Source organism: Struthio camelus, chromosome Z, assembly GCF_040807025.1.
Source record: "Struthio camelus isolate bStrCam1 chromosome Z, bStrCam1.hap1, whole genome shotgun sequence".
Classification (NCBI taxonomy): domain Eukaryota; kingdom Metazoa; phylum Chordata; class Aves; order Struthioniformes; family Struthionidae; genus Struthio; species Struthio camelus.
Genome location: NC_090982.1, coordinates 38,263,216 through 38,289,949, shown reverse-complemented (window position 1 = coordinate 38,289,949; position 26,734 = coordinate 38,263,216). Strand labels below are relative to the sequence as shown.

The 26,734-nt window shown below is 36.4% G+C and overlaps 1 protein-coding gene across 2 annotated transcripts in view; it reads left to right on the top strand.

The window, feature by feature from the left end:
• The window catches only part of LOC138064425 (solute carrier family 12 member 2-like), a 63,564-nt gene extending 37,662 nt beyond the window's left edge, over positions 1–25,902 (top strand). The window contains exons 11-27 of one of the 2 annotated variants that reach the window (XM_068926963.1): positions 691–798; positions 1,481–1,604; positions 3,089–3,190; positions 4,541–4,696; positions 5,796–5,895; positions 8,758–8,869; positions 11,717–11,857; positions 12,023–12,129; positions 13,922–14,001; positions 15,208–15,348; positions 16,120–16,167; positions 17,056–17,178; positions 17,351–17,462; positions 17,984–18,070; positions 20,313–20,448; positions 21,965–22,032; positions 22,931–25,902. In XM_068926963.1, coding sequence (XP_068783064.1) covers positions 691–798; positions 1,481–1,604; positions 3,089–3,190; positions 4,541–4,696; positions 5,796–5,895; positions 8,758–8,869; positions 11,717–11,857; positions 12,023–12,129; positions 13,922–14,001; positions 15,208–15,348; positions 16,120–16,167; positions 17,056–17,178; positions 17,351–17,462; positions 17,984–18,070; positions 20,313–20,448; positions 21,965–22,032; positions 22,931–23,066 — 1,881 coding nt within the window. In that variant the 3' untranslated portion in view covers positions 23,067–25,902. The remainder of the gene's footprint in view (positions 1–690; positions 799–1,480; positions 1,605–3,088; positions 3,191–4,540; positions 4,697–5,795; positions 5,896–8,757; positions 8,870–11,716; positions 11,858–12,022; positions 12,130–13,921; positions 14,002–15,207; positions 15,349–16,119; positions 16,168–17,055; positions 17,179–17,350; positions 17,463–17,983; positions 18,071–20,312; positions 20,449–21,964; positions 22,033–22,930) is intronic. The other variant, XM_068926964.1, reaches the window with a different exon arrangement.
• Positions 25,903–26,734: the final 832 nt, after the last annotated feature.

Below are 26,734 nucleotides of genomic sequence, written 5' to 3'. Positions count from 1 at the left end.
TGGCGTTATCAGTGTTGGCCCTGTATTCTCAGCCTGCTGAGCATGTGTCACTTCTAGTCTACTAAAAGTTGCATATTGTATATCATTCGTTGGGCTTACAAAGTCATCCTAGGATGTGACCTTGGCATGGGGGAGAGGGGAGGGAGACTAGGAAGAAAACTTGTCCTGTCCTTGTGGTTTTGAATAGGAAACAACCCTAACTTCCAGTGATAGAGATGATGAGAAACAGATCTGTAGAAAGGCAATAAACTTTCCCAGGATGTTCTCTGACTAAGTGGTTTTGTTACTTGAGCTTCCCGAGGTTATGTTATTCAATGGTAGGTTAGCCACAATATGTAACAACTTCCATTGCTTTTTTAATATGTGATTTTTTTTCCCAATACTCCTAAGAGCCCTTGGAGACTTCTGCCATAGATCATTGTGACCATAGAGTTACATGGTTTGACTATGTGCTGCATGAAGAGCCACCTTCTCTTGTTCTGAAAGTAGGATCTGCTTATCCTGCCTGATCTGTTCCTTAGTTCTTACATTGAAACAGGCATCGATATGAACGAATGATGTTCAAACAGCTTGTAAGTGGAGGGCACGTGATATGCTATTTTTCTGTTTACTGTGTAGTTAATGTTGTTATCCACCTGTAGAGTATACTTGTCATACTCCTTTAAGAAGAGATTTGTGTCTTGCTTTCAGGTGATGAGCATGGTATCAGGATTTGCACCATTGATTTCTGCAGGTATTTTTTCAGCCACCCTTTCTTCTGCATTAGCATCTCTTGTGAGTGCACCTAAGATCTTCCAGGTAAGTAGGGCAGCAAAACTGTAATCTTTTAAAGAATAATTTTAATTCAGTTTTGAATCAGAATTTTGGAAGGGGCCTCTGGCATACTGCCATCCTGATTTGTACCAATTGAGGTCAGTAGACTGATTTTAATATATACTTGTTGAAATTGGAAGCTCAATATAACTATATACTAATTCTTGTGTAAGCCAGTTTACACTGATTTTTGTGGGTGTTCCTGAAAGTATATTGCTTTTCATTCAACTGTATATCCTCTAATGAACATCAGAACAAACTCTCTTCCCTAAAAGTACTGTAGGGAGCCAAACATAAGAGTTCTATTGCAGAATTCAAAGGCAAGTGTTGAAGCAGAGAATTGATGTAGCATTAGGCAGACTTTCCACTTTCTGAGGAAACATTGTTTTGTCCCTTTAAAAAAAGGATGATGATTGTAAGATGCCAGTAGAGTACAACAGTCGACCAGATACAGAAAAGCCAAGCTTGTCATTATTGATAGAAGTTACTGAAGGATAGAATGTCGGAAATGCAAAATACAAAGGCACTTGCAAATAGAATTCGTACATCTTGGCTACAGACCTTCTTTTAGGAAGATAATATATGCAGTGAAAGACAGCATTAGTAAGTGTTAGTAAGGATACGTTTTGAACAAAGTGCATGCTAACCTGTGAATTTTCTTTCTTAGGCTTTGTGCAAGGACAACATTTATCCAGGTTTTCTTATGTTTGCTAAAGGCTATGGGAAGAACAACGAACCACTGAGAGGATATCTTCTAACGTTCTTAATTGCTCTTGGATTCATATTAATTGGTTAGTTTCAAATTATAATAAATCTCAGTATCCTTTTGTTCTTTATGAAGTATTTTATTCATGACTTGATGACAGTGTCCTTGAGGTCTAATGCACAGTTTGTTTTTAAGTCTGCATTCTATTATCTGTTTAGTCTGAGGATTATTTTCTCCTGTCTTCTAGATCTCTGTCTAGAATGAGAATAAATCTGAGTTGAGTTGTAGCTATACTGTACTTTGCCTAATCATCTCAGAGCTCTTTTTTTAGATACTGCCAATCAATGAAAATATATCCTTAGCCTGAAGCAGAGAGAGGTTATGTGATATAAATATCTGAAATAAATTTTTATACTTAATAATTAGAGACAGACATAATTACAGAATAATTAGAGAAATAATTACAAACAATAACTTCAGTGAATGGCAAACTTGCATGAACAGAACTTTTTAAAGTGCGGTGTTCTGTTAAGCTACAAACAGTGAAGATGATTGCTGCTGTTGCCAAAGGTGTAAAGGCTAGTCTAGGTAGTGATATGTCTTCAAGGTAGATGACAAGCTAATTGTACTGTGTCCACGAACATGCTCTATGCTGGTGCTATTAAACTTTGGTTCCCCGTTTGCTTGTTCATCCTTTCCCCCGTCTCTGCTTAAGGTGGGTATAGCCATGCTGCCTCTGTTGTGGCGTGCTACTTGAAAGCTTGATTGTAATGAGCAAAAATTTGCAGACTTAACACAGGACGTTCTGCGCTCTAGTAACAGTTCTCTGTGGGAGTACAAATACGAATGTTTCGTACTGTGCTGCCTCAAGGAAAAGAGCGCATCAGGTTCTACCATCTTTCCCTCAAAAGGGGAGCACTCATTGCTATCGCCATAGGTAGTGGTTTAGAATACTGCACTAACATCAGTACTGTTGATTCAACTCTTCATTTAAAAAAAAGTTGGATGAAGATGTTTGTCAAATTGCCCCCAGTAACCTTGTCTGCTGTTCCAGCATAGCATTTGCTGTGCTTGACTTGACTGTCTCTTAATCTTATTAGTGTCTCATTCTATGTTGTTTGAGAGTAGAGACTTCAGCTAGTTAGAGACGTACTGCATATGTATTAGTGTTCTGTCCACTGGTTCTGAGGTTCTTCAGAATCCCATACGCTGCTGTGCCCTTTGGTCAAGGCACAGGGGAAAAACGTTATTTTGGATTATTTTGAATATTAGATTGAATTATTTTGAGAAAGTATGTAGTGCTTAAAAACAGATGTGGAAACGTAATAGTATGGAAAAATTTATTTTTTTAAACTGAAAGTTACACTTCCTGATTATTAGAAGATAGTCACTTACTGACTCTGAATTATAAACTTAATTGCTCCATTTGTTGTACACAGGGCAAACTACTTCTCCCTAGAGAGCATCATAAAATAAGGTTGTTTTGTAGCAGATTTTTGGAAATCTGGAATCTACAAAGCCATTTGATGGTATGTTTCATAACAGCTTGTTTTATTTTTGGTTTTACAGCTGAACTGAACGTCATTGCTCCAATTATCTCTAATTTCTTCTTGGCTTCATATGCCTTGATTAACTTCTCTGTATTCCATGCTTCTCTTGCAAAATCTCCAGGTAGGAACCGCGTTTTTGGGGTGAGAGTTTCACCTGCAATTTCTAGATGTAGAAATACTTTTTAAAAGGTATTAATTTAAATAAATTTTTCTGTTTAATTTCGTTATTAAATGTCTTTGATTTTCATGGTGCATCTCAATTACAAGCCTAACGGAGTCTGTGCTTGGGTTTTTTGAAATTTTGGGGACTAAGCCATCCACGACTAGTAAAGTTTGGGAGCTACTGTTTTTGTCATCTGTGATAGAACACAAGATAATTCAGTTTTTATTCAGAAGTTCTCAAATAGATCTGTGTTGGTATTTGCCATTGCTGTTTCCTATGATGAAGTGCCTTTAAGGGCTGTAACTTGAAGGAAGCTTTCTTGCTAATTCAGTATCAGGAGTTTAAGACCCACCCTTTTCTCTTCTTTGGATTTATCTCTTAGTATGTGTAGTCTCCCAATGTAGAAGAAACTGGAATTGCAGGTGGTATTGCCATATTTTTATAGCCTTTGTGGGATAAAGGAATAAAGGAATGAGCCAAGTAAAGACAACTGCAGAACTCATAATCTTGAACGAATGGATCTCTTGGCCATTCCTCTGTGGGTTCATGGTGAAATAACACACCTAAAAGGTTCTTAGTTAGTGAACTGATAGTAGACATCATTATTTTTTTTTTTCAGAGTACGTGCCTAGCTCAGTATCTACACCACAGCCACCTGTATATATTTGATACACTTGTTAATCTTGTGTATGTTGGTGGGCGTTTGATATATTTACCTGATCTTGGAAAAATATTTATCTTGTGAGAAATAAGGGCACAAAATAGTGATAGTTCAGTACTTTGGCATATTTACGTTCTCTGTGGATATGTCTATCCTTTTTCTTTTAATGTGGTGAAAATTTCTAGTCATGTGAAAATACTGAAAATACTACTCACTGGTTCAAGTTGTATGTGTGTGTGAGACATGCTCACTGGTAATCCATGTTCGAAACCTGTCGGGGAAAAAAAAAATCAACTGTAATACTGTAATGCAAGCTATTGCCAAATGTTTTAATAGCTTGTTTTAATAGACATACTAGCACAAGTATCAAACTCTCCCATTTTGAAACATGCTTTTTAGGCACTCATCCTGCCCTCCATGTGAGAAAGATGCAAATTAATTTGAAATGTGTTGGAAAATCACAACGTAAACGTGTCAAAGTCTCTTTGTTTCGTATATTACTGACCTTGTCGTGAATTGCCATGTAATGCAGTGCAGAGCACTGAGGAAGGAGAAAAGGAAGAGCTACTGCCTTCTCCTGGAGTAGTGATTAAATGCTTTTTCCCTCCCTCTTCCCTCCCCATCCTTCAAATTGTATTTTGATTTAGGTTGGCGCCCTGCTTTCAAATACTACAATATGTGGATTTCTCTTGTTGGAGCAATTTTGTGCTGCATTGTGATGTTTGTCATTAATTGGTGGGCAGCACTTCTAACATATGTCATAGTCCTTGGACTCTACATCTATGTCACTTACAAGAAACCAGGTATGTATAGGAGAGCTTTTGGTTTTGGTGGGAGTAGGAGGAAGGTAGAGGAAGGAGAAAGTCGTGGCCTTTTAAGGAAACTGAGAATTTGATTCTGTTGAGATGGCTAGTTCAAACTTCTTTTTCTAGCTTTCCACTTGTAATGAAATGTCATTGCAAATGCCTGTATGTTCACTGCTGCTGTTCCCAGCCCCTCCCCCATTTGAAGGAAAGGCAGAGGGAAAGGTGCATGTGAAAAGAGCTTGGGTTGCAGTGCTGAAGGCACCAGAAAAACATGTTTTGTCAGCAGGTGAATTAGGATGTTCCCTTACTTTTTCAAGTTGGAAAGAGTTTTTGGTGGTGGTCTATTTTTTTTTTTTTTTTTCCCCCAAGAAATCATTCTTGTAGCTATGAACAACAGTCTATACACTTTCTTTCTTCTCTTCTAGAACACTATATGGTTATAAATGCAAGATAGAGCGGAACTGAGTCAAAAGCTGACAATAGAGAAAACGCAATATACTCAGCTATGAAGATTAAGAAATAATTGGATAGTAATTTCATTCTAGCTAGCAAAAGTAGAACCTGTAGTAGAACAACTAGAGAGGATATCAGGAATTTTCATTTCCTCATAAAAATAATAATGTTAAAGGAACTGCTAAACTTAGTCCTTGTCCTTCCCCCCCCCCCCATTAGAAGTTGTTCATTAAAGTATTTGACTTAATCTCATACAGCATTTTCTAAACTACTTTTCCTTTGCTGTGACGTAGAATGACTAAACGCCTCTTTCTTTTTTTTCCTTCTAAATGTTAAGTTTAACTCTAAAGTTGTCACATTCTTGGAAATATATGAAACCATCCAGCTCCTTTTTTTTTTTTTTTTTTTAACCTGTAAAATAGCAAACTGCAACTAGTATTAGAAGACTTTTACAGAAATGTTATCTTTAGATAGAATTACCTATTTAGCAGTAGAGTTTGTTAGCCAATATTGTGCAGAATGTACTAAGATGTACCTTAAATCTTGAATGTTTAATACCAAGTGGAAACACACATTTTGTGATCATGTAGTTTTATGTTGAACTGCTTTTAATAAGATATTGAAACTTCAAATCTTCCCACAGATGTGAATTGGGGATCCTCAACACAAGCTCTGACTTACTTGAATGCACTACAGCATTCTATTCGTCTCTCGGGAGTGGAAGATCATGTGAAAAACTTCAGGTGACAGTTAATGCTAATACTAAAGATAGTTTCCATTAAATTGCCCATTCACCTCCTATGGGTTGTAACAACTTCGATTTTCACTATCCTGGACAGACTCTGGAATATCTACATTAACGTTTTATTTCTGATCATGACTGCACTTTAGCAGCAGTTTTCTTAATGATGCCAGTTTATGGCACTTTAGTTTGCATCATGGACTAGTCTTAGGGCATGTGAATGGGTTTCCTTTTTGAGAAATCTGAACGGAAAGATATGCTTTAAACTGCTAATGGGCATTCAGTCCATGTGATCAGGCTAAAACTGGTCTAAAGTAAAATCCTTGAGAATGTATAATGGGGGTGTTGGTTCGTCAACACAAAGCTGTTTCACATTAGAGGCACTCTTCTACCGCACTGTGCTAATGGCAAACAGCCTACACTAGCATTCTTCACACAACTGAAAGAGAGAACTGGTTTTTCATTAGCCAGCATGGCTGACCAGAAAGTGTCCTACTGACATAGGTAATTGCCTATTCTATAGTATATATGCTGTCTTTTTGGAGTAAGCCGTTCTAGAAGAAAAGTGCTTCAAAAATATTAATAAGTCATTGACTTCTTAAATTGTTCCCTCCAAATAGAACCATAGATTGGACTGGACTTTACCGGGTGAACTTTTACAACCCCGCACTCGTTTGGCTCAGCACAGAGCCAAGTGCAAAGTTAGATCTAACCTTGATGTTAAATCAGGTTGCTGAGGGCCATGTACAGCCAAACTTTCAGTATATCCAAGGATGGATTCTTTGGGCTGTCTCTTCCAATGTTTGACCACGCTCATTAATTTTTTTTTCTTAATACTGCAATGTCCTATGTCATATCTTGTCAGTTGCCCCTTGTTCTTTTGCTGTGTACCTCCAGAAAGAATCTGACTCCATTTTTTTTTAATTTGGCCTCCGACTAGGTAATCAGAGACAACAATAAGATTCCCTCCTTAGCCACCTTTTCTTAAGAGTAAACTAACTCAGCCTTTCTTTGTACATCGTGTGTTCCAGCCTCCTAATAATCTTGGTGACTCTTTACTGTTGACCTGTCTCTTTTCAGCTTGGACAGTTACCTCCTGTGTGCTGCCCACACCCAGCATAGTGGTATATGTAACTGATGCTTAGTCCAGTGAATCTCTGTCGATAAACCCTTGCAGCTGCAGCTTCAAGGAATGTCCTATTTTGTTATAGCTGGAATACGGTCAGTGTGTTAGCAAGGGAAGCTAGCTACTAAAAATCTTCTGTTGTGTACAGAGGGAGACTTTGCCTACTTATGGCAGAATTCAGTAAGGAGTAAGAGATCAGGGAGAGATTCTTGATTACTGCTGAGTTTAATTCCACAACTCAGAACCTGGCCGAGATAGAGTTACTTCTGAAGAAGAGATTGATAATAGAAATTCTGTCAGCTGGGAAATGCTCCAGTTCTGACCCCAGCCTCTCTTGAAAGTGTCTAAAATTTTCTTAAGCAGGTATAGGGATAGGTATTTCCAATGTCTTGTGTTCCAGACAGTTGAAATAAGCAGCATTGGCCAGTTGTGATAGGTACCAGCACAAACTCAATGATTATTACAGTAAAACTGTAAATTACAGATGTATTAATATGAGTATTAATGTAACTTACCTTTTTCAAACTTCAAATGGTTGGCCGTTGCTGTAGGCGTAAAATGCAAGAATGGAAGACTAATTACTAAATGGCTGTTCTTTCTGAAGTTCTAAGGCTATGTGACATTAAAATCCCTCGTTATTTACAAACACTTTACTATCTATTGCATCCTGTCCTATTGTTAATAGGAAAACACAGTCTGACTTCAGAAACTTGTTTGTTGTTGCCCAGCTATCAAGAGCAGAAATTTTCAAACTTTTCCAAATGCAGTAAAGGCTGGCATAAATATCTGATAATACCTAACTCTTATCAGTGTTGTAACCTCACTTCTGTCTACTGGGAGTCTGTTTTGGGTTGCAAACTTTCACATACAAACAAATATTATAGGAAAATACTTTCTAACTGTGACTTTCTGCTTGTGCTGATACAGTATGTGAATGCTCGGCTGATAAGCATGCATTTGGGGTTGCATTGAAAGTACTTTAATTCTTTCATTTATGAAGCTAGTATTGTGACTTGTAAGCTATTTTAATTGTTTTCCAGAAGAGGTATAGATCTCCATGTAAGCTAGTTCTAAGTATACTGGCAATAGGAGTACTCCTTTGTCACTCCTTTTAGTGTGACAGTGGTTTCTAATGTATGGCAAAAAGTGTTTCCTAAAAGTAACTAGTTCTAGCATGGAAAATGAACTGGAGCTGTTAAATGGATTGAGACAGATTGGCAAAGTAGTTTTGGTGATTTTATTTTTTTTAGTCTTTTGAACTGAATGAGACTGGATGCTTTCAAAATTTATTAGAAAGTTGTCTAGAATAATATGCAATTGTTTGGCTTCTGAATGATAGTGATACAAAAGCACATTATTCCATTTTTTTCTGTTTGGTAGAGAAGAATCTAAGCTAAAACCTGAAAAAGGATGCAACCTGAAAGGGGTAAAGAAACTCAACCCTCTGGCTTGGTCTTGTCTAAATTATGTTTCTTATCTTTTTAAATGTGTAAATTGTGAGACTTGGATTATGAAGTTTGAAACAATTATTTAATCATTGGTAAAATGACAACTGTGAAAGATTGATCTTTTCAGAATTTAACAGAATCTAAGAGTGCATGAGAATACTACCTCTCCTGTGACGATTATGTTCTCATGCCCAATGTTTTGAAGAGATTTTTCTTTTGGTGAAAATAAGTAAACAAAACTCCACAGGAAATAAAATTTAACTTCCCCCCCCTCAATTCACTATTCCAGACCTCAGTGCTTAATTATGACAGGTGCTCCAAACGCACGTCCAGCTTTGCTTCACCTTGTCCATGCTTTCACCAAAAATGTGGGCTTGATGATCTGTGGCCATGTGCATATGGTGAGTATATTCTCTCTTTTTATTTTAAAGTTACCTTGGGTTTTTTACAGAGCTGTCATTTTTACATGAGAGAAGTGCAGACATTGATATTTACTGTGTCATCCTCTCATGTAGGGGTCCCCGACTTTCCAGTTAGCTGTACTGCATCTTTAAGGAAGCTTTGAAAGTTAATGTGACAGTTAACATAAATGTCAACGTGTGCTTTGCGTCTTTTTCATCCGCTTGTAGACAGATGAAAGTCTTGCAAGTAGGAGCTGTGCTGTAGCATATGCCTGCTACGTACAGCAGAGGGAGAAACTCGGCAAAATTAGTATCTTTGATCATTTGGCACTTAAATGCTTAGGAAGTTCTATAGGAGTAAAGTTGGATTACAGTCTGGGCCTCTTCTGTCCTTGTGTCCTTCAATCTCATGTACTTGCTTCTACTTTGGACAGAGTAGTCGGTCGGAATGTCTAGCATTGTGCAGCTAACCCATCCTTCGTGCCCTGAGACGGTTGCTGAAGCAGCGTGGCTTGCCTCAACATTTTCGACTTAACTTGCCACTACTTCTAGGCACACTGAATTTTTTGGAGTTTGGTTGAAGTTAACTCAAATGTATTTACATAACCCTTGTCATTCTTTTCCCACACAAATAAAGCTGATGCAGCTGGCTCTACAGAAGTAGATAATGGAAGCTGGGAAAAATGCTAGGTTTCCTTCCCAGTGTTACTGTTTTGGGGAGATTGATTCCTATATAGATATTTTCTTTAAATCCTGATGTAAAGTAAGTCATCTTGAGCGGTAAATTCAATATCATTTTAGGCAATGGTTAAAAATGGCTCTTACCTTTGAACTAGTATTTATCCTTTTAGTTTTCTGATAGGTTGATCTCCCTTTCAGCCCAGCCCAGTCCCTAACACTTTACTAGCTCTCTTCCCTGGTTTCTGACAGGATACAGGATTTCTTGTTGTTTTTGTTCTATATCGATGCAACTTCAGCAGTTCTTTTTGGGAAAAAAGAAAAAAAAAAAGTCTCTTTAAGCACAAGAACAGATCTGTAAACTTGTAGGCCACCCTGGTATGTTTTTGAGGGTAGAGGGAAGGAAGCAGGCTTGAAGTAATTATTCTTCAAAATCGCACTGTCATGAGTTCAGTCTTAACTGTGTTTTAAGGTGGGTGTCATTCTGTGATCTGTTCCAAAACTTAAATTGGCTACAAGAGAGGCTATTGCCTCTCTGGTAAATACTGCTGAGTATGCTCTGGCATATTAGAGTTGTGTAAATTTTTTGTTTTGCTTCATGTTTTAAAGAGAAACCCTTTGTATCACATCAATAAAACATTTAAGGGACTCTAAATTTCAAGTATGAAGTTTGAATGCTCTCATATGTGCTTAAATTTACCACATTAAATAGGGCTTGCTTTTGATGCAACTAACTAACAGATCACAGCAAACTGTGCAACACAGAACTTGTATTTTTAATGAAGCAAATACTGTCTAGTTTTAGCTTCAAAAACTTAAACTAGTTAGGTTGTTAAATAGTTAGGTTGTTCATACTACATATGAAGTCTTTTGTCGGTTCTTTTAAGGTCTTCTCCTGCGGCCAGCTAATATATTATAAATCCATCTATATAAACTTATAATCTCACAGTGAGTGCAAAGGGCAAACTGAGTAATATCTGAGATGTAAGATTTCATAAATTTAATTGCTGTCCTTCACAAATAGGTCTGTGCTGAAATGAGTAATGTTGTATAATCGTTTTTATAGGAAATCAGTTTTGAATCAAGAATTTTCTGGGAGCTTATCCTAAAAATGGTCTGGATCTAAGTTAATACTGTCTTCTTTGAAAGTTGCACCACAGCTGTTTCCATTGGCAAGAGAGGGGCTACTGTGTTCTTGATCATACTTCATCCTATATTCTGCGTTTTGCCATCTAGGAGGAGCACATTGATTGATTCCTCCTGATGGAGGTAATGAAAAGAAAATATGTAAAGAGGAGATGAGGTAGACCGGAACACCTTTTTCATTTTGCTGTAGATGAAATCTCTGTTGCAGATCATAAAAGGGTAAAATGATGTGGGGGAAAAAATAACAGTTGGTAACCTGAAGGGATTTGATAGGTGTGTGCAAACTAGGAGCCCTGGGAGGAAATGCAGTCAAATTACTGGTTTTAAAAGAAACATAAGAGCCCCCAAGGCAGTTCTGACACTTCCTTGATGGTAAATAGGACATGGTGGTAGTCTTGTTGTCTGACAGTTGATGCCTTTGGCTCCTCTAACCTTGCTTTCACAGTCCAATGATCTTGGATTAGCAATGCAGATTCCACATTGTGCTTCTATGTGTTGCATTGAATCTCAGGAGGAAATAGTTTTCCTAGAACTCCAGTAGAGATGCTACTATGACGAAGGTTTTCTGAAATAGCAGTAGGAGGGAGCAGCAGTAGTAGGATTATGTAGGAAGGGAGGCAAACATGATTGTAGTACAACTTGAAACAAATAGTCCCATAAAACCTAATATCAAGTCATCATCTATCCGTGTATCTAATTACAAAATCCTGTTAAGACTGTTATGCTTTGGAGGACAAGCTTCTGCCACCTGCTGGTTGAAAGTGGTTGTGCTCTGCTGGGACAAGAATGTGTAAACCTTTGTAATCCTTTCCTTAAAAATGAGGATCTGGTCCGCTCTTTATTTTTTACTGTTGTTGGTAGTGTGTTTAGTTTTGGGGGAGCTTTTTGGATAGTGGCGAAGCATGTTTGGAGGCTCTTGAAGTTTGATTTGGATTTTAGCAGTAAAATAAGAAATTGAGCATTACTACTACTGATACTCGTACTTCTTGTTCACTTTCCATTTTATTTGCTTCTTTTTGAAAGGGTCCTCGGAGACAAGCTGTGAAGGAACTGTCAACTGATTTGGCCAAATATCAGAGATGGCTTATTAAAAACAAGATGAAGGCATTCTATGCACCAGTGCATGCAGAGGACTTGAGGGATGGAGGGCAGTACTTAATGCAGGTACATTTGTCTCTCCGTGATGTTTTTTTTTTGAAGTGTTAAAGTATTTTCAGTATGAAATTTTATCTTAAAACTTTGTCTTGGAATTTTCTGCTTTAAAAAAAAATAGAACCTTTAGTTGTTTAAGTAACTTTAGGCTTTAAAAATATTTTGTCTTCTCCTTAGGCTGCTGGTCTGGGGAGAATGAGACCCAATACACTTGTTGTTGGATTTAAGAAAAACTGGAGACAAGCTGACATGAGAGATGTTGAAACCTATATCAATTTATTCCAGTAAGTAGAAAATGCAGAAGTGTGGATAACTGTCTTATGTTCCATTTCAGTACATTTGATAATAAGTCAAAGAATTTTTGTCTAAAGATGATTTGAATTACGCAAGTGTTCTAAGAGTTTTCAGAAAGACTCTCAAATTTTCCACATTGCTGATCCAGCAATCTTCAGTATAACTTTTTTTTTCTGATATGGAAATTAATAAGCAACTGCTTTATAGTTTAGACGACTTGGGTTTCTAGATAATAACCCCTTCTGCATCTTAGAGAGATCTGGGGCATTGGTATGAGATTAGCCTTAGAACTAATGTTTTACGTGTCAGTCTGCTGAATGCATTAAACCATGTGTTCTATTGAAAGCAGGGTTTTTCCTACATTTTTGTACAGATTAAGTGTAAAGAATGAATCCATTCTTATGCCAAAGTTGTATCTTCCAGTTAGTGTTCTTATAAGTAAAGTATTTCTTGAAGATGATGCACAGCACTGGACACAAAGTAATGCAGCAACCAACAAGCAGATGGGAAAGGAAATCCCAGTGTAATATACCAGTCCTGAAAGGCAGTTCAGTTCTGGCTGAAAACATTAATGGAGTAACTTGTGCTACAAACACGTTTGAGAAAAGCAAAACTTGCTTGTCACGCTTGCACATACTCTGTTTTGGTTTTTTATATGCTGCTTAACTAGTTTTAATTGTACTTTACACTTCTCATTTACTGTGCCTTGGGGAGGGATTACAGATAGAGATTAAACTGGAGGGAAAAAACCAATTTCCCCTGTGCCTTAAGAGAAAAGCAGAAATACCAAATGCAGTGGGGGAAAAAAAAGGGAGGAATGTTGGCGGGGGGAAGGTCTGTGTTTTTTGTGTTTTGTTTTTTTTCCTCCTATTTTTATTCGGAATGGCTTGTACTAGAAGAACTCCTATGGCCAAGAAAGTCACTGGGTTCTTTACATATGTTAGAGAGAAACCGCAGCAGGTAGTAGCTGTAGGTCAAGTGTATTTTTTTGGATGGAAAATTTTTAAAGTGTGTGATGGAAATACATCTGATCTGTAGGGATTTGACAAAGTAAGTAATGAATTAAAAATATCCAAAAACCTTTGCTTCTACATGAACCTCAGTTTTTCTGGCACTTATTATAGCATATATGGATACTTTGAACCCTTCACATGAGATCTTACTACTTCAAAAAAAGTGTTTGAGTAAAAACTTGTTCTGCCCATGGAAATGATAAGGGAGCTCTGTGAATTACAGCTGTTTGTAGTGAAATATTTACATTTAAAGCACTTATGATTGTACTTGTATCTAATTTGATTCTAAATTACAACCTCATAGCTTTTTTTAAATCTCCAAATGTTTTGGAAACATTTCTGGAATTTATAATTTTCAGAACAAGGAAAGTTGCCCAAAATAAATTCCTTTTTTGAAGGAGGTAGGGGAAAAAAAAATCAAAATTTAGATTTCCCAGTGTGTCCTGTCATCACCGCATGATGCAGAACTTGACTGGCTTTTTCATGTGGCTTTTATTTAATCACTGTTTTATATGTTAGCGTCAAAGAGAGGAAATGGAACGGATATCCTTTCTATATGTTGCTTTTCAGGATATGGTGTTCAGTTCACTGATGCAATTGATGATTTGGAATTGTAACTGAATTTGTAATATTAATTTATGATTTGGAAGTTTGAATAGGAATGTTTAATCTCTAAAATTTGTTCAAAGAGGGTGCATAAATTAGGTCTTTAGGGAAAGAAAAGATTATAAAAGACTATAAAACTTGTATTTTTGTTCCTTTTCTGCAGTGATGCCTTTGACATTCAGTATGGTGTGGTGGTCATCCGCCTAAAGGAGGGCTTGGATATTTCTCACCTTCAGGGACAAGGTAAGATTTATTTTGTTTCCTAACTTCCTTTTAATTCCACTTTCTGAAGATGTTAAATGAAGGTAAATTATTAATAAAAAAAGAAAAAACTCTTATTACAGAATATAAATCATTGAAATGAATAAGCCTGACATCTATAATGAGAATAAACCATATTCAGCAACAGAACTTGGTTTTATGTAGATACAAATAAAGACAGTTGTATATATTGTAAGTTGTATGTAGTTGCTTCACAATGATTTACTGTTTACTGCCACAAATATAAGAGGCTAGCAAATTGATATCAGGTACTCAGGAGCCCAGTCTAGAAACTAAGAAAACTCATTTATTAGAACTCATTTATTTATTTATTAAACTTGGACGCATGGTCCAAGAATACCATGGATCTTTTTTGTTGTTCTCTTGTTTGTTTGTTTTCAGTCCTTTCTCCAGACTGCCACCACTTAAAGATTACATTCACTAAGGCGATCTGCCTTACGTTTGGAAAGGTTTTGTAGTTTCAGTGTAGAAGACATGGTTACACTTTGTAGACAGTGATCTTAAGCTGACTAGTATAACTTCAGTTGATAATCAAGCAGACTAACGAGGGAAGCCCATGAGCTTTGTTCGCAGCTGTGTCCTGAAACTGATAGTGTCTAATTTGTTCATAGCCCGCTCCATGCAATGTGGCTACCAAGAGGAAGAGCGCTCGTGACATGTAACACATGCTGTGCAGGTGGTACCTGCCAGAAAGAGGGGAGGATTTTTTCCTTTTCTGGAAATGTATGAAGGTATTAGGATTTGGAGGGAGGCACAGAACTTGTCAGTGTGTGCAAGAAGACAGAGGTATATGAGAAACAGCAAGGAGTGACCCTGCAGTGTGAGCAGGAGAACGCTCAGAAGAGCAGGAAATCATGACTCGGAGGTGTCAGAGACTTATTATCTGCTGGGGGTGATGTTGAGTTTACTTCAACCCAGACAGCTGGGACTCCCCAAAACCTGGGAAGGAAATAGTGGGAAACTGAATTACTTTAGAGCAGGCACCTCTTGGTACTTCAAAGCAAATTTTTTGTGCTTTCCTTGTTCCTTTTTAAGTTTTCTGTCCTTTCCATAGCATGGCAGTTGTAATAAGAGTTCAGCCAACTCTGAAGTATAATCACATACTTTCGTGTGATACAACTTGAGACAAGTAAGTGGTTTAAGCTTTTTCTTTTTTCTTCCTTGAAGAAGAGTTACTGTCATCCCAAGAAAAATCTCCATGTTCCAAGGATGTCATAGTAAAAGTGGATTATAGCAAAAAGTCTGAGACAGACACTTCTATAGCTTTTGCTCCGTCATCCAGTGAAAAAACTCATGTGCTGCATAAAGGTAACTTTCTAGTTAGCAATGAAATTTGAATTCTCATTATTTCTCTCTCTGCTTCCCTTTTCATGGGAGTATTACTTAAGGTTTTCTTTGTATGTGTGTGTTTGTGTCTGGGGAACACAGAAACCTCTCATGCTTTCCTAGCCATTGATGTCTGATCACTTAAATATTTTATTTTAGAACACACCAGTATATAAAATAAAACTTTAAGATCCAGGCCCCTAAATAAAACAGTTTGTAAACTACAAACCACATGTTTGTTTTTGTTTTCAAGTTTGTTTTGAATAGTTAATAGCATTGGGTGGCACTAAAAATTGCTTGAGAATCAGGCCACAAAACTATATATAAAAAGTCTCATTTTAAGGCTGCAAAGTGTAGGAAGGAATTTTTTTTGGTCTCAGATTAGTTTATTTCATTATATACATATTAAAAAGACAAAAATAATTCAGGATATTTTGACATTACAGTAACTGACTTTACTGCTCTTTTTAAAGAACAAGCCTACAGTGACTTTATAGTTAAGTGAGAAATGTGGTTTCCTCCCTCTCCCTGCTCCCTCTACCTGAATCCCTGAAGTTCAAATCATTCTCAGGACATGGTAAACTGTATTTGTGTGCTTTTTTTCCTATGAAGTAACATTTCATTCTACATATTTGTTTTCCAAGTTTTTCTTATTATTATTTGTTTTTTTTTTTTAATATACACGAGTTGTGTTTTCATTAACATCACAAAAGAAAGTAACCTTTTTATTTTGTATCTTTACACATCTTTCAGAGGAGGACGAGGACGGAAAGACTCCAACACAACCACTGTTGAAAAAAGGCAGGCATTTTCCACCTTTTTGTGTTAAATCATTCACATTGTTAATTTTGGTTTTCCTTTCATGCTGCTCCCTCCCTCCTTTCTCTCTCCCCCCCCCCAACTGCATATATAAATATATATACATATGAGAAAGATTGAGAGAAAATATCAACTGTACAACGTTAGTTGGTTTCTTTGTACTCGAGCTGAAATACAGTTCATTTTCAGGGATTAGGCTGTGGTAAAATGAAAGTTTATGCAAGCTCCCAGAGCAAGCTGTTGCTCAAAAAGAATTGCACATGTGTCTAAAATAGGAATGCTGGAATTTTTTTGAACTTTGTTCTTTATAAGTGACACTTGAAATGTGTCACAGCTTAAAGAGAAAATGGATTTAAGAAATGAAGAACAGTGCTTCACAGGGGATTCTTATTTATAAATGTCATCTTGCTTAGTTAAAGTAACAGAAGATTAGACAACAGAATATTAGAGTCTACATGTGTTGCAAGAGAAGTAAGATCTTTGTCAAATGCAAGAGGTAGCAAAAGCGCATGATCTAATGCTCTGACGTATGCAAGTGATGTTAGTCCAGGCAAATGACTGTATAAAGATCTTGCAAATCATTTATTTAACAAATCTCTGCTAGATCACTTGGAGTTCTAAATCTTTAAGTGCTGAACATGTGAGTTTGCAAAGTCCCGAAATACTGCTCAGTGTATATTTATTCAATCAAAAATTGGAGTCTGGGGAAAAAAAAGAAGTTAGTGTGTGTGGGTTTTGCTTTGTTTTGTTTGTTTGTTTGTTTTAACTTAAACTCACAAATATCACAAAAAACATTGATATTAAGATGCTGCATTTGAATTTTGGGGTTATTGAGCAAAGCATTTTAAAAATGAACTTTTTTCTGCCTAGACTTGAAGAGCACATCTTCACCTTTAAACTTGGCTGACCAAAGACTTCTTGATGCCAGTACTCAGTTTCAGAAGAAACAAGGCAAAAGCAATATTGATGTCTGGTGGCTCTTTGATGATGGAGGTAATGCATTTTATACTTAAACAACAAGTTTTGAAGAATGATTAGTTGTTAATAGATATGTTTTATGTGTTATATGTGTTTCTTATATATATTGCAAACCTGTAATATAAAATTCTCTTTTCATAAGTTGCTATGGTTTTTGATGCATTCCTAAACTCTCGTCAAAATGCAGGTTTGACGCTATTGATTCCCTATCTTCTTACAACCAAGAAAAAGTGGAAAGATTGTAAGATCAGAGTGTTCATTGGTGGAAAAATAAACAGGATTGATCATGACAGAAGAGCGTAAGTTCACCTATAAAAGCTTCATTTAAATGCAATTGAAATGAAACTTAGTGCACAGTAGATAACTTTCTCTTACTACTAGCTCGCTTTCAATTGTTGTTTAGCAGGGGCTTGACCATACCTGTTCCTCCTTCCTCTACAATAGTTTCATTGCCCCCAGATCGTGTGGGATGAGATGATTCCTCAAGTTAACACTAATTCTTCTGTAGCATCGTCTAACGCAAGCATTTTCTGTGCTCCTCAAATATGTTATGAGGTTGGCTTTAAGGGAGGGTTCTTCTCTTATTTTAAGCTTTTAAAAATGTTTTCCCCAAAGCAGCTTGTTGATTCATAGCAGTATGCCAGGTTTGTATACGCAGACGGGTTCCCCCTGGCCTTCTCTCTACTTCCATCGCACTTATGTTGCTTTTTTCTTTTCTTTCTTTCAAACTAATGTTTTTAGTACCAAGTTCCTGTCTATTTATCCTGTGAGATAATTAGAAATACAGTCACTGTATAAAGGCTTGTTTTTTCTGATGCAGGATGGCTACTTTGCTCAGTAAATTTCGGATAGACTTCTCAGACATTATGGTCCTTGGAGATATTAATACTAAACCAAAGAAAGAAAAGTAAGTCTCATAAAACATTATTTGTTAGCTGAATTCTAGCTGTCTGTCATAAATTTAGAATATTTCATTCTTTCCTGCATAAAAATTTTGATAGAGTAGACCTCATAACATGAAGTGTTTCAGAAAAATGCAGGAAACGAACTAAGCAATAACTCCTATTTCCAATAATCTAGAACCTTGTATTTTTTTTAAATGTCTGGCCGTTAGACTCTAGTATTAGATCTAGAAAAATCTAATTTGTGTGGCACAATATCCTCTGAACAAAGGAGGATTGCTCACAAAACTCTAAATGGTTTTAATCTTTCTTTTTTCTTTTGTATTTTTTTAAAGGTAATGAAGCTTGTCTTTAAATAGCCTTTCCCCTCCGCAACTAGGTGTGTGTGTATGTACACACACACACACACACACACACACACACACGCCACACACAGACACACGTACACGCATAGGTTTGGCTTTAAGTTATGACTATTAACCTGCATGGGCATGATCGTACATGTGATATTCTCATTTTCAACAGACTAGGAACTATAGACAGCTTCTGGTACGAATACTTTAACTGTAGAATGTGTCTATAAAACAAAAAAATATCAAGGGATGGCTAAGGACTATCTCTTCCCTTCAAGTTTTCTTTAGTATGTTGAAGTTGCATATATTTCCACACCGATATTTTTTTATATCTGAATAGTCTGACTTAAATTTCAATTGAGTCATGCAGATTGGGAAATAACTGTTCACAACTTGCTATCTAAATGCTAATATGCATTCTTTTATACCCTGATTTTTATACCCGTTCTTAAATTTATAGAATACATCAAATAACTAAAATGGTAGAGTACTTTTGGCACTCTGATGCTTTTCGGATATCTTTTGCTCCTGAGAGAGGGGCCCGCTGTTGTAAAATGCATAAATTTATTTGTAGCACTTCTCTGTGCATAGAAAGTTGAGATTGTAGAATTACATGGAATTATTTTTATTTTTTATTTTTTAACAGTTGCTGTGCTGTATAATAGAATATTGTTGATACTTCTTTTTGTTCTGCCAGAAAGCAGCAGCAGATCATTTAATTTTTTTCCTCTTGATGAAGGTGAAGTCAATCTACCAACTAACTGCAGTAAAGACCACTGTTAAGGTTATGGGTAGAAAAAATGCATATTCTTTATATTGCGCGGGGGTTTCCAAAAGAAAGAGGAATATCTGAGTTTGAAAATGGGTAGCGGAAGTGTTTAACTGTGTGGAAGTAACATGTTGCACGTACTGATACTACAATATATCTTGAGATGTGTTACTTAATTGTTTTTTTTTTTTTTTAAACATTTCACAGCGTGTAATTGGGGAAACCACAAAAGACTGGCAATACTTTTGTTCTTTATAAAAGCCATTCAGATAACACCAAAATCAATTATTTCATTGGACATAATGCATACATTTCAGGCTTTTTTTTTTTTTTCTTCTCACCTTTTTCTTTTAACCTTCAAAGACAAGTTGTCTTTTCTAATCTATGGCAGCCTTTTTTTGCTGTTCAGAAATCATAATGTGGACAGAGAAAGTAGAGTAAGAGTGATTGTTTCTTCTAATACAAATGGATGAATCTTTAGCGTTATAAGGTTTTCTCTTGTAGTCCTTGCTATAGTATCCAAGTAACTTCAAGAAAACATTTGACATCCTAAAGAATGCAACAGGAAGACTGTAGACAACATGGCTCTGTTTATCCAGATTTGAACACAGTTCTTAGACTGTACTTGAAAGATTAAAAGGAAAACACAAATACCAAAGCCAAAATCCTAATGGCACCAGTATGAGACCTCAGCTAGTTGTGTGTGGTTTTTTGTTGTGACGTACTAAACTCCTCCTTTGAACTTAACTCAAAAGAAGTCATTGTTATGTTATTACATGCTTTGTAAGATAGTACTGCTCAATTTTCAAGCAACTAAACTTTTGCAAGGGTTTTATGCTTAATTTTTAAAGCAGGCTAAAACTTTATGTTTAGTTCTATAATGAACAGTGAAAGCTCCGTATAGTTGTCCCTAAGTGATTATAACATCTACCTTTAACTTTTGTATGTGCCTATGTAAATGGTTGATTTGATATTCTACGTGCAAAAAGGAGTGGTGAAAAATTTTCAGTTCGTCTTATTTTTACATAGTAGTAAAACTTACTTTCTCATAGCATGAAAGTCATTGTTGATGTACAGGCTTGTATCAAATGTGTTCTAACATGGCTGTTCACTTAATCCTTCCAGTATTGCAGCTTTTGAAGAAATGATAGAACCATTCAGACTTCATGAAGAAGATAAAGAACAAGAAGCTGCAGATAAAATGAAGGAGGATGAACCTTGGAGGATAACAGATAATGAACTTGAGCTTTATAAAACAAAGGTTGCATTTTCTTAAATTGCTATGTTTTATACTGTCACACCCCCCCCCCCACCCCCGGCATTTATGGATATATGGTCTCAATGAGCTGATTCTTGTTTCTCTCTCTTCTGTAGCTGCTTTTATGAATAGCTTATGGTAAGCCCCATCTGAAACCATTTAGATAGTTCAGTGGGGGACAGCTATAGAAATAAGTTTCTGCTATCTACAGCATGAGTTCTATGAACGTGGGCCTAAACTGCTTTTGTACAGTTTTAGTCAGTTGTTCATCGACTTTTGCGCATGTAAGATCTTTAACCTGAGTCCAAACTACCTGTTTGCACTTCATTGTTTAAAAAAACAAACAAGCAAAAAAACCCAGCAACTTCAGTTGTGGTGTTAAGGAGCAGTTAAAGGTTTGACGTTTTTCCCAAGCAGTCGTATGCTGTAGAGACATCAGTCATTCCTCCATAGAAGCAACGCAGAAGGAGACTCAAGCAGCATCCTGCAGCAGGATGCAGATATAGACAGGTGCCTACAGAAAGGCGAGTTCATACTTCAGTTATCTGAGGTTCTTCAAGAAGCGATGTTCCTGAGTATATTCCAGCCTTATCTCTTTCTTCCTGTCTGGATTTGTACATCTTGTGTGAAGACTTGCAGTAGAGAAGAAATTGGAATGGCTGGTGGGTCTGCATTATAAGAAGTGTAAAAAAGCAAGAATCTAATTAAGATGTAGGCACAGATTGACTGGAAGCTTATGACAAGATACCTACATACTCTGTACATGGGAGGGAAGACTTTATAGTTAATGAACTAGTTAAGTCTTGCTATTCCTGATGTCCATAAACACCCCCAAACCTCTTTTCAGTGAGATAACTACAGTGAGTCTTTTTTTGGTCTGCTGATAGCTTATTTCTTTCAGCTCTGCTGGCTAATGTATGCAGAAACACCTCAGCTGATCTGAGAACAGTACTATAGGAAATGGTTAATTCGAAATGGTTGCTGAAACAAGCACTGTAGTTGACCTGAAAGCAAAAACTGAAAATGACTGTATGAACGCAATCCTAAGAAGCTGTCCGCAGTAGGATGCGGAGAGTGGCTTCAGATGCTAAGAAAGGATAGAGTAGTATAAAAAGGAGGTCCATCATAGAGAGGCTTGGCAAATGAAGGTGGGGCTTCACTTTTGTGACACTTGCTCAATACTAGCTTACAGGCAATAGTTAATCTTGGAGAGCGTTTAGGGAGCGCTTGCTTCCAGCAGCTGTGGAGGATGGTATCATTAATAGAGAGACTGCCTTAAATTTTAGTTTAGCTTTTGTAGCACTAGGTTTATTTAAGCTTACCACTTTTTTCTCTCAAGGCCTTGGAACCTTAGATATCTCAGAAAAATGAACAAATTATCGAACGGAGAGGGAGATGCATGCTTTCTATTAATGACACATAACAATTGTAACTGTTTGTTACGTTTCTTGAATAAAAGAACTTTTTTAGAGTTTATAGAAATAAAAAACCTTCCTAACAAATTTTATTTTAATTGCAGACTTATCGCCAGATTAGGCTCAATGAGTTGCTTAAAGAACATTCAAGTACAGCAAACATAATTGTTATGTAAGTAAATGATTTTTATGGTTATCCTAATTGATGCAGTACTGTAATTTGAACTGTAAATATATGTAAATACAGGTTAGCAGAAAGACACTACTTTAGCAATAAAGCGTAGGAATACTGAAGCAAGTGTATTTTCTGGAAGTCATTTATTAGAAATGCAGGGCAACTACACCAGTGTATGTGCAATGGCCTGTTTGGTTGCGTGCTTTTGATAGATTACTTCAGATGATTAAATCTGTAGTGCAGCTTGGGATTCTCTCATTTGTTCCACTCTTGCGTGCCAACTATTCCCTTCTCTTTCAACTCTGCTTTTTCTAGGAAAAGTCTCTAGATAATTTTGATCAACGTTGTTATCTGCTGATGTACTCCCATGGAATTACTTTTTCTGTAAAGAAGCAGAAGGCAGATTGCACGTTCTTCACTGCTTTTCTTCAGGAGCCTGTTTCAGAGCTCCATGAAGTAGTACAGCAAATGAGCAATGCAAGTAAACTTAGGGTAGTTTTTCAAACGACAGCAATACCGCAAGTTTTGGAAGGACTGTGGGAAGGGTAATTAGACTGCAACAACCTAGCACCATAAGTAACAGTTGTATTTTAAAGACCTGAAGAGTCTTACGAGAAACTTGCTCCAACTGAGGAGAATTCTCTATGAAGCTTTCTGAATATAAAATAGTGGTAAGAGACCAAAAGTCAGATGGGAGTAGATGCAAGGCCTGTGGTGCTTGAGATATGAGCTCCTTAACCCATTAATTGAATTCTGAGGGGAAAAAAGTAAAAACTAAAAAGGACAAGAGGTTGGACTTAATACCCACCTCTTTGCAGAAACATATTTTCATCTCTGTATGTTATAACCTCTACTAAGTTTTTCTTAATTTTTTTTTCCTCCTTGTGAATTATAGGAGTTTGCCGGTTGCACGAAAAGGTGCAGTTTCTAGTGCGCTATACATGGCCTGGTTAGAAGCTCTGTCTAAAGATCTGCCGCCAATTCTCCTTGTTCGTGGGAACCATCAGAGTGTTCTTACCTTCTATTCCTAAGAGTACTGCAAATGGGACAGCTATGATGAAATGGTACTTCAGTGCCCAGAGGAGAGTGACTGCGATGTTCTATAGATTATTAACATCACAAAGGCAAAAAGTGACTCTTCTTTCACTATTTCACTGACTTGAAAGCACACAAGGAAAGTCACTGTATTTATAAAGTTGTGACATCTTCAGTTTTATTCTAAATCTTCTGTAATTTGATCTTGCTTAATGGGGGAGGATTCCTTGTTAGACTGAAGAACAAGACAAGCTTTTTCTTTGCTATTTGAATAGCAGCAATAAAAGTGTTTTATTTTTGATCAATGAAAGGATTATAGATTTATAAAAGCCTTTTAGCCTTGAGGTGCCTTCTGAAATTAACCAAATCTCATCCATACATCCTGTTTTGTAAATTTATATAGAATGTCAAAATCTGCCTTCAACTAAGAGTTTAGATCAGACTTCCTTTAGTTTCTAGTCTCTTCCATGTTACAATAAAAATGAATGCTGCTTTTCAGTCTTCCATTGAGCTATTAGTTCTTAGTACTGTATGTTTTCTATTGTTCAGAATTTTTTTTTTGTTTTTGTTTTTATATCTGTTAGATTTAAAATAAAGGTGAGGACTGGGGCAGGTCAGCTGGAGTAAGACAAATTCCTGATGTTATTGTCAAGACTGTGTACTACTAAATTTTGTAATAGTTAAAATAAAAGTAATTGTACTAGTTGAGAGGATCCTTTTCTGAAATTTGACATTGTGTATTTCTTTGGCATTAGTGTGAGATACACAGCTAACATTAGTTACCTTGGTGAAGGTGTGTCAGTCTTTGCTCTGTAGCTCTAGCAGGAAACTGAATTAATGTTATAGGTTGAGGCCATTTTTCTCACTTTAAAATGGGAAGAAAACAAAAAGACCTGTCCTAGCTCTTGGCCTTTTATGTTTTGGTGTCACTTTCAATTTATTTTGAAACAAAACTCAACTTAAGGCTTGAATGAGGAAAATGATGAGCAATGTGATGCCATCTAACAGAAAACAGTAAACACTATGTGGAATCTTGCTAGGCCATCCAATATTAAATACAAAAGCTGAAGTTCTCTTGTGTTTTTCAATGGATAGTTAAAAGGACCACTAGTTACTAGAGGAGATGTTTTTAGGACAATTCATTCAGTTGTCAGCAAATACACTTAGTCTTATTAAATAATACTCAGGTTTGATCATCTTGCAATTTAACTTTATTCCATACATCCTACTATATATGTTTTCTATGTTTAATAAAGAAACTGCCAATTTTATGTGCCCTTTCATTGTATGTTTTGACTAATACATAATTTGTTCTGCTATGGACACCTACACAAGACGTTCCACTTGAGCCTATATACAAAGGTTAATAATGTGAACTATTTTTAAAATTCCTTTATATTTTGGATAGAAAGGATTGCCTAAAAACATTTCACAACCTTTTGATATTAGTATTGGACCTGTTACTGGCTCAGTTTACCAATGCTTCAGTGACTTTCATTTAAGGATGCACAGAAAAGGTGTATTTTCATGCTGAATACAAGATCAATGCGAAATGCAACAAATCCTTTTTGAAGGGCAAACCAATTAGTTATTGTGTCACAAGATAGAGCTGTAAGTTGTTATGATACAAGATAAAAATGTTTTACATAGCACAGTAAACACTGTGGTCAGGTTATTGGTAAACTGCAAAATAATCTTTTTTATTTTTGCTGCTGGTTTCTATCAATTCAATTTGAATTTATTGAGTCATTTCACTATTAAAAAAGTGAAACAGACCATCAGCTTTTGCTGCTAAGTGTGAGGTAACTGATGCCAACATGGACCCGCTTTGTTATGATAAACATTGTGATACGACAGTTTGCTGTAAAAGCGCTGTTTCTTTCTGGGTGAGGAGATGGGAATTGAACTTACTGTTGTGTCTGTTACAGGTTTTGCAGTGGCTGTTGGGGGGAGTAAGGATGTCACATTGTGAATATGAAATCATTGCCATTTTTCTTCCTCTTTTGTGGGTTACTTTTTTTTTTTTTTTTTTCTTAACAGATGGACAGTAAGGCATGGACTTAGTGCTGCTATCTTAAAAATGTGCACAGGTACACTTATTTAAAAGGTTTTTTTTGCCCATTCAGGAAACTATTGCTTGTGATCTGTAACACAGAAACCAAATGAAGTGTGTGTGTACATGCATATATGTGTATAAAATTATATGAAATATATCTAAATATGCATACGGGGATGGGGAGGGTAATGTCTGTGAAATAATGTAGGATGCTTTTCACATATGCACTCTGAGAAGTCCACTAACACTAGACACAAAGTCAAGTTTCAAGATTATTTGTTACACTAAAACTTCAATGGTTAATAGCAATTGTTAGCAACAAATGTCAGTTAGTGGCAGTCGCTCCAACTTCTGCTTTGATTTTTGACGCCAAATATAGTTACGTTCCAATCATTGTTAATGACTTGAAAAATGAAATATCACTGACACATGGCAATTCATACCTTCTTTAGATTAGGTTTCTTTGTATGGGCTTAGAAAAACAGCAATAGCTGAAGAAATCAATTATTTATTTGTTTGTTCACTTATGTTTGTACTTAGGTTTCCTTTTACATACGTTCTTTTTATATGCTTTTCTGACATATTTAAAAATAACTGAAAATAATTTAAAGATTTGAGCGTTAGTGGGTAACGATCCACTGGGTTTGAAGATGTAATATTTGATACTGTACTGTAACTGTCACACACAGATGCTTTTCTAATGTTTTAACGTAACTATTGCAGTTACTACTTTGTACCGGGGGTCACTGCAATAAAAGGAAGTGAATTCAATACAACTGTCTTGTCTAACAAAGCCTTTTTTATTGGTGGGAGAGAGGGAGTCACATTCACAATTTATCTGATTAATGCTGAAAATAGTTCCCAATATGTGAATCTGTATATTGCATGCATCTGACGTTGTTTAATGTTATTGTGGAATTTACTGATGACCACTACTAAAACTTAAAGCCATTCAGGTGACTGGTATGAGACGAGCGTTTTATCTGCGAGAGGAATGCCTGCTGTTACTGGGTTAGGAATAGAGTTGGTTGCGTAAGAAAAGGAATGCTTGTTTTGCTGTCTCCCCAGAATTTCTCATGACTTATTAGAGAATACACATGCTTCCATGTGTTCTTATGTGGCACCAAAGCCACTAGTAAGGCGAATGTGACCTTTATTTCATTATCATGCATTAAACTTTGATTCAAAAAAAAAAAAAATAGTTGACGAACAAAAGTTTTAAAAAAGGCTGTTTTTTTTCCCCCCTTCCTCAATATCAAATCATACTTGGAATCACAGGAGAACTTCCTAACCTCATCAATTTTGGTGTTTCCTAATATGGGAGGGTGAGAGAGAATTTTTGTTTGAAAACTAATTCCTGATAAATCTATGTCCTCAACTTATTAAATACTTCTTGAATAAGTGTGTCCATGTATTTAACCTTAAGCCTTGAGAAAGTGAGGTTTGGAAGCCAATTGAAAAGGAACGCTTGTTTAAAAGAGCACTGCACGTTTCTCTGCGTAAAGGCATACGAGGACATATGTAATGGTTTTTCTAGACTCTCTTATTTGCCGGAAAACCTCTTGATCTAAATAATCATACAGTATCACAGCAGATGTATTCACAAGT